Source organism: Triturus cristatus, chromosome 3_1, assembly GCF_964204655.1.
Source record: "Triturus cristatus chromosome 3_1, aTriCri1.1, whole genome shotgun sequence".
NCBI classification, from domain to species: domain Eukaryota; kingdom Metazoa; phylum Chordata; class Amphibia; order Caudata; family Salamandridae; genus Triturus; species Triturus cristatus.
This window is the reverse complement of record NC_140583.1, coordinates 738,309,063-738,317,156: the sequence shown is the minus strand read 5'-3', so window position 1 is coordinate 738,317,156 and position 8,094 is coordinate 738,309,063. Positions and strand designations below refer to the sequence as shown.

The window sequence follows — 8,094 nt, the reverse complement described above, 5'->3', positions numbered from 1 at the left end:
CTACTTCCGGAGGACATTCCATTAGAAATTGAACACCTACCAAAGGGGATTATTTACTTTGTTCCCGTGGCTGAAAACAAGTACTTCAGCTACTAATTACACGCTTCAGGACAACTTCGGTCCCTGATTGTTATCAGCCTCAAATGGAAGAGGTTACCTGAGACTACTATAAAAGACCCTATTGAATTTGATATAATCACGACTTGCAGGACAACGTGGGTCCCTGATCTTCATCAGGCGCCCTCCTGCCTCGATTGGAAGAGATTCCCCTGAGGAATTCATACTCAAATTGGGCTGTCTACTACCCCTTAGCCTTGAAGAAGACCTGCCATGACATCAATGAATTAGGCTGTCGTCAGGGGCGAAACGTCGGCGTTACACTTTGGCTCAGCTACATCAGGTCTCATGGTTTAGACTGATGAGCACTTGTGCCTTCTACCCGGAGACATTGATTTAATTTGTTCTGATCTTTTCCCTCAATTTATTTTTCCTAATTGCAAATCCAGTCTGTTCGTTTGTAAATATTTTACCCGCACTTGTATATAATGCATTCACATCACCACAGTCACAGAGCACTTATTCCACTGAACTATATGTCACTGTTTGTTTAGACAGCCTTAAAAACTAAAATAAATATTCTGATTGTATCTGACAGTTATGAAGTCATTTTCTTTTGAAATTTTGGTTTGTTTGTGTTCCTTTGATATCCAAAATTGAAAGATACTATCTAAATTGTTTATGTTGATGTGAAGAAATCATTCTTGTACCCTATGGAACCACTGTAGTTGTGTTGCTAAATGCCCAGGACACAGGGTTTCCCCATTGTTTTTGTCAAACTTGTTTGTGGACCAGGTAGTTCATAGCTGTCTCATGCTTAGCCTTCTGACTAATACATGGCAACTTAAAAAATCCTCTAGATTCAATAGGAAACGATCTTAGGTCGATCAGTATTGGGGTAATGTGGTCTGATCTTCTGGCACAGGATATTAATCAAGCTGACACTTATTACATCAAGCCAGGCTTACATGAAGCTAGGGAAGTTTGGTCGGGAGAAAGAACTTGGGGTTCACTTTGAAATGGTGCAGAAACATCCACACCTGATGATCACCTCATCTGGTGTGCTTCCACTGCCACATTTTCCAAAGTACTGGTTCCATCTATTTGGATAGTGCAGGTAGATTGTAGGGCTTTATAACCCTGAGAATTACAGAGGCACTTCAAGTGGCATAAGTATACAATAGCTTGAAGTCTAAAAAAAACAACCAAACTCACCTTGGATGTAGGGCATTGTCTGAACAACCTTATTAATGTAGACTGCATCACAGTCACAGACCTTTATCACCTGCAAAAGAAAGGATTGCTGTTAAATGTAAAAGGAAACATTGGGGCACTGTCAAGCTTCAAGATGTCCAAAGAAGTGATTCAGGCTGTCAGAAACAGCTTCTAACTCCAAACCAGGCAGGGCCCAGTCAATTTGTGTGTCACAGGTCTAATTACCCAACAGCAGAAACAACCTAAAGATGTAAATCTCTTCCCATACCTCTCTGCTGCTCTGCAAACTCCCATAAGCATCCTCTCATCCCCTCACCCTTCTCTTCATTTTACATTTCCTGCACATCTTTAGCATTGCTCTCATCATTGTCACTTTGCCTCCAAATTGCAAACCCTGATTGTGCCTCGCTCTGCTATAGTAGCTTCCTCTCTATTGAAATCCATTACCCTGCCCCCTAGCCCTCCTGCACTCTCCTTGCACACCCACCTAGATTTAGAATGCAAATCACATACATGCATACTTGCAGCTGAATTATCACTGGGTTCCATAAATCAGGCTAGCAGCTGATGGTGCATACACACTATTGCATGTTCTTAAACTTCAGTGCCATGAATACATGTGTTGCTCCAAACATGTGGGTTTAATGTTTCAAGCGTTTTTTGCAACCTTTTGTGCTTGCTAGTATTATCAATGTACTAAACTCATTTTAGGAGTCTTTACATTTTTACTAACTCCTAAAGTGGGTTAAGAAATAGATGAGGAACTTGGAAGGGGCATGTTGTGGGTGCCCCTTCAAAATAGCGATTCCTGTTCGTATGTATCAATGTTTTACGAAAGAAATAGCTATCATAATCAATTGGAATGTTACCAAAGCCAAAAATGGATGGTAATCCATTTGCAAACGGCAAGGGGTTCCTTAGTGACCCCTTGACCTTTGGTAATGTTGAAAAAGTGTTAGAGTGGGCAGTGATCCATGAAACCACTGCAACTCTAAAACAAACAACGAAAAGATAAGGAAAATGGCCTTTGTTTAATTTATTTATTGAAATACTATTACAGACATGATGGTGTGCTGACCGCAGGAGGACACCATTCCCCTCTTCATTAATATTCATGAAATAGTTTGTATTCCAACCCACCCACGATTCAGATTTTAAAAAATTCGAACTATCGTCAGTTCTTCAAAATCTTTCCTGGGCACAAAAATACTGGTCACAGTTTGAAATTTGCATACAGTATTTTGTAACCAGATATTTATTTATCTAGCCTTTGTTCGGGGCATGGAATCTCTGTTTTCCCAGGTGTAATATTTGATGATTAGGGGAGATCAATGTTATACACCCAAAACAGGAGAGATTATCTGGAACAATGTCACATTAAGGGCCTCATTATGATGAGACTTGGAAAGCCTCCAACCACAGGTCGGAGGCTTTCCAAGTTTCACCGTGGGTTTCACTTTCGACTGCTGCATTACAATGCAGGTGGTCGAAAGTGAAATCAGCCATCATTCCGGCTGGATTCTGATAGGCTCAAGGAGCCCGTCAGCCAGTCGGAGGTCTGACGGTAATTCCAATGGATGGCGTTTCTAGCGTCGGGATTACAATGTCAGCTTCCGACAGGCTTTCCATGTTGGGCTTTCTGACATAGAAAGCCTGTCAGAAAGTGACTTTGGGAGCCCCTAGCAGGGCCCCCTTCTCTCTGCGGCCTCTGGTTGGGGGCCTGAGGGGGCACCTATTGTATCCCTCTGTTAATCAGATTCTCCCATTTCGCTATGGGAGCTTGTGTTGCGGCTGGTTTACGGCCGCAGCACAAACTCCCATAGAGAAATGGGAGTATGCGACTGCACCATGTGTGTTCGAATTGTAATGGTGCGGTCGACCTGACATCGTAATAAGCCCCAAAGTGTTTGCAGGTGTCTTTAATGTGGTGCCCGGGGTCTATAGATTTACTATCACAACATTTATATGTAGAGGCTGTGGAATAATACATAGTACATAGAGGTCTACTTATTAGGAAGAGTTGTTGGATGGGATAAATCAGTACATGGTGATGATATCAGGGTATTGCCCCAAAATATAGAAAACAAATATATTGTGACTCAAGAATATAATTTCAATAATACTGTGATGTCAAAAAAATATCATCAAGTTTAATATTGCAGATGAAATTATTCTTTTCTGAGAGATTTTAATATTGTTGGTAATGATATTATCAATTAAAATATTTCTGCATTTCTTATAATTTATTTATGGTATGTTTTTCGTGTTTATGTTTTTAAAGTGATTTTTTATACAATTAGTTTACATTTTAGGAGCGAGAAGTGTGTTTCATAGGGGACTAAGGTAGGATGTGTTTTTTTATGTTTAATGTTTGTGAAAAATCAGTAGTTTGCTTTTGATGTATTTTTCATTTTTTATATGTTTTATTTAATGTAATTTTTATTTGTGTGTATAATGCTTTTGTGGTATATTCTTTCAAACTATTAAAATGTTTTGGAGAGGGATGTAGAGTTTATAGGGGAATTGGGTGGGAAGTTTTTTATGGTTTAAATCTGTTAATTATTATTAACACACCACGGTTGCATAACAGAAGTAAATTCTTTATGCAAAGTACCCCCAATCCCATTAATGCAGTTAAGTTCTATAGCGGCCATTGCAGCAATTATAACGTGATTTTATCCTAAACAAAATGAAATATTATTAACATTCCCCAACTCCCCCCCCGGTACTCCTGTTGCGAACTGTATGTATGTCAATTGTAGAGAGGTATCGCCAATTTATGTGTATATTATTGGTATAGGAATGTTATTCTATTTCAGTTAGTCGGAGGATGCAGAGGTATTTTGGGCAGGTCACCTCTCTAACTCTCTGGACAAAAGGGTAAGAAACGGTCTCCAGGCTTCTCCGAAGGTGGCCTCAGAGTTTGCAAGGGTGGCAGTTATTCGTTCCAAACCTAAGATGACCCATAGCCTGTGAAGCCAACCTAAATACGTAGGTGTTGTTTGCGTCCCCCAATGGTCTAGTATATTCTGAAGTGCAGCGCCAAGGGCCAAACCCATCTGTCTCCCTTTAAGGGACTTAAGTGGGTAGGTTAAAGGGTTAGGCAATCCCAAAACTGTGTATGCTGAAAACCGCAAGATCTGTGTGTCGAATTGTTTATCTATTTGATCTAGAATCCTTGTCCAATAGGATGTCAGGCTGGGGCAGTCCCAGAGCAGATGTAAGAAGGTGCCATCTGCCCCACATCCACACCAATAGGTTGGGCTGCAGTCAGGATTACCCCTGTTAAGGCGCACCAGTGTTAAATACCAGAAAGTGGCTATTTTAGTAGCTGTTTCAATACTGGATGTGTTGCATGCTGTGTGCCTGGCCCTATAGTAAATTTCTCCTCATTCCTTACTAGACAGGTCCCTCCCCATTTCTATTGCCCAACGCTTTTGGCTAGGTGTAGGTTGCGAGGGAGCTGGCTGACGGAGCATAGCAGAAGAGTTCAGAGATCAGTTTCTTATCTGTGGTTTTTGTGACCAGTCATTTCTCATATTTTGATAGTTGACAACTAACTAACGGATAGGTAGTGGGATGGAGCAGCCAGTGTCATACGTGTAAGTATCGCAACCTTTCGGTCTCTAGCAGTGTGTACTGTTGTCGTAGTTGTGCAAAGGGGATAATTCCCTCCACGTCGAACATGTGACCTGCTGCCCTCCATGGTGTGTGATGCCACGCTTCAAACGCATTGCCTATCAAGCCTGGGGGAAAATCTTTATTCTCAAATAGGGGTGTCATGGAGGAGAGGAATGGGGTACTTCTGCAGGCTCCCTGGCCTGTAAGATTTCATTAAGAAGGGTACCCTCCATAATGGGAGTCTCGCTATTTCCCTGTCCTGGAATAGACAGTGCTTTTCTGACTCTTCCCTATTCCTTTCCACCAAATATCTCATCTGGGCCGCTAGAAAGTAATCTAGCAGGCTTGGGATCCCTAACCCTCCTTCGTGAGGACTCAAATAACCCAGTTCCCTTCTCATGCACGGTCAAGTTCCGGCCCCACAAAAAGAAGAATTTCCTTCTGGAGCAAGTTGAGCAAGCTTCTGGGGGGTGGGAGACCGGCAGTTTCTAGAATAGATATAGGGCTTTAGGTAGGATTGACATTTTGATTGCAGCAATATGCCCCAGAAGTGACAGATGGTGGCATTTCCAGCTATTTAAGTCTTCTCTGATTAGTCGAGACAGCGCAGCGTATTTTAGCGTGACAGTGCGCCCAATCATTGGGGCCCGTTTTATCCCTAAATATGGGATAGAGTTGCTAGCCTGAGTCACTGGGAATCGATTTTCTATTGCCATCAGGTGCGCGTGTGAGTTGGATAGATGAAGAGCCTGGGATTTGCCGATGTTTACCTGAAATCCGGATGCCAAACTCAAGGTAGATAACTCTTCCAAAAAGGCCGGAAGCGACACCTCTGGTGCTTCAAGTGAAGCTAAGATATCATCGGCGTAAAGGCTGATTGAGTACTTTTGCCCTCCGAATGGAATGTCTCTAATGAGCTAGTGGTTCAACATACAGGGCAAACAAGAGGGGTGACATTGGACACTGCTGTCTGGTGCCCCGTTGAATAGAAAAGGAGTGTGATGAGCTGCCATTTACCCGAACTGTAGCTGTAGGGGGGCTATAACAGCTCACAACCTAGGCCCGGAATCGGTCACCCATGCCAAAATGAATCAGTGTTTGTTCCAGATATCTCCAGTTGACTCAATCAAACGCTTTCTCTGCTTCGAACGTCAGTGGGAGAGCGTCCATGTCTGTGTGGTTGGCCATATCATTTAAGTGTACGATCCGCTTCATAGTGTCGCTGCTCTGGCCATTTTGGATAAATCCTCTTTGGTCTGGGTCTATAATAGCTGGCATCCGTGGTCCTAATCTTTTTGCAAGGATACTCATGAACAACTTGACATCTGCATTTAATAGGGATATAGGGTGGTATGAATCACTCAGTTTCTTGTCTTTTCCAGGTTTGTGTATGACAACAATAGACACTGCCAGCATATTAGCGGGAATTGATCCCGGGCCCTTGAAAGAGTTAAATAGTCTTGTTAAGATGGGAGTTAATAACTGCCAGAATGCTTTGTAAAAACCTGCAGAGTACCCATCTGGACCCGGAGATTTGGGAGGCTTAAGACGAGAAATTGCCACTATAACCTCTTCGATTCTTATGGGAACGTCAAGGGAAGTGGCTTGGTCAGTAGTTAGTCAGGGGGTATGTGCCCCTTCTAAGTAAGAAGCTATGTTTGGAGCTTCTAGGATGTCTCCCTTATACAGCTCTGCTTAAAAAAATTTAAAATTCTTTTGCTATGTGGTTGTCGTCCGTCAAATCCGCCCACCACGAGCTGTAAGGGATTGGATATTCATCTGCTGTCTTTGGGCCCTTGATTTGCTGGCTAGGAGACGCCCTGTTTTATCTCCACCTATGTAGTATGAATGTTTTAGTCTTAGTGCAGCGTATTCTGCTCTATCTAGGTCAAGACCCGCTAGTTGGGCCCTTGCCGCTCACCACTGGCACCAGACTCTAGGCACCGCTATACGACTATGCACCCTTTCGAGTTCTCTAACCTTTGCCGTTAACAGCTCCCTCTTTTCTTTGTGTACTCTATTGTCTGCTGCAGGAATTGCGATAAGTTCCCCTCTCATCACTACTTTCAGCGCCTCCCACAGCATAGAGATGGAAGTGTATGGAGTATTGTTTGTGTCTAAGTGATCTTGTATGGTTTTAGTAAGTTGCTGTATCACTGGTGGGCTAAGTAGCATGCTTTCTCTCAAATGCCAGGTCCCAAAATGTTTCTTTTGGGGGGGAATTGCAGGGTGAGAGTCACTGCATCATGATCTGAGAGCCCCGCCGCTTCTATTTCGGCATCTCTCACAATGTTACCTATCTTTCTTGTTCCCAATAGATAGTCAAGTTGCCCATACGTTTTATTGGCATAGGAGGAGTATTGAGTTGATTGGGGATGCACCTCTCTAAAGAGATCTACCAGCCCTATCTCCTGTAACCACTTACTCACTCTCGGTGACAGAACCTCGGTTTTGGCAAAACGACCACTTGATCTATCTTTGTCCGTGTCTAAGACTATATTCAGGTCTCCTCCCACTAATGTCACACATGTTTGTGTGGCCATTACGTCTGATAATGCTGCCTGAAAGAATCTTTCCTGTCCTGTGTGGGTGCGTGTATTGACCCTATCGCAATGGGATGTCTCCCTATAAGGAATGTATAAGCCAATAATCTACATACTATTTCTGCTACCTTGCAACCTACCTGCCCTCCGAAGCACTTGGCGACTAGAATAGCAACTACCGATTTCGTAACTGAGGTGGAAGAAACAAACTGTTGGGGGAAGGCATGAGACGGGAGGCAATGCCAATTTTTGGATAAGAGGTGTGTTACTTGGAGGAGACAGATGTCTGCTTCAGAATTTTCTAGGTTCAAAAGTATGGCACGCCTCTTGATGGGATTGTTGAGTCCCTTCACATTGAGAGTGAGGAGCCTAATTATATGGGCTGTCATATTAGGTGTACTTGTGTGTGATTATACTCGACTCTCACTGGTCTGCTCCCCTTTCACCACCCATCCTCTCTTGATGCTTAGCCTTATCCCTCGTTGTACATCATCTACCGCTGCCAGCTCATTCCTCTGAGTACCGGTCCCCAACCAAACTAACACTAACCCCAACTAAAAAATTTAAATAACCCCATTAAGTCCAGGACCCGTAGTTGAGTCCACATGTCCTTGGAAGTCAAATTATTTGGGTGCATGATGTGGCCTACAAAGCACTT

At 43.0% G+C, this 8,094-nt stretch overlaps 1 protein-coding gene across 1 annotated transcript in view; it reads right to left on the bottom strand.

Annotated features, from left to right (window-relative positions):
• Positions 1-8,094, bottom strand: part of LOC146860897 (uncharacterized) — a 1,545,865-nt gene that overhangs the window by 1,086,085 nt on the left and 451,686 nt on the right. The window contains exon 11 of the mRNA XM_085646178.1: positions 1,273-1,342. Coding sequence (XP_085502304.1) covers positions 1,273-1,342 — 70 coding nt within the window. The remainder of the gene's footprint in view (positions 1-1,272; positions 1,343-8,094) is intronic.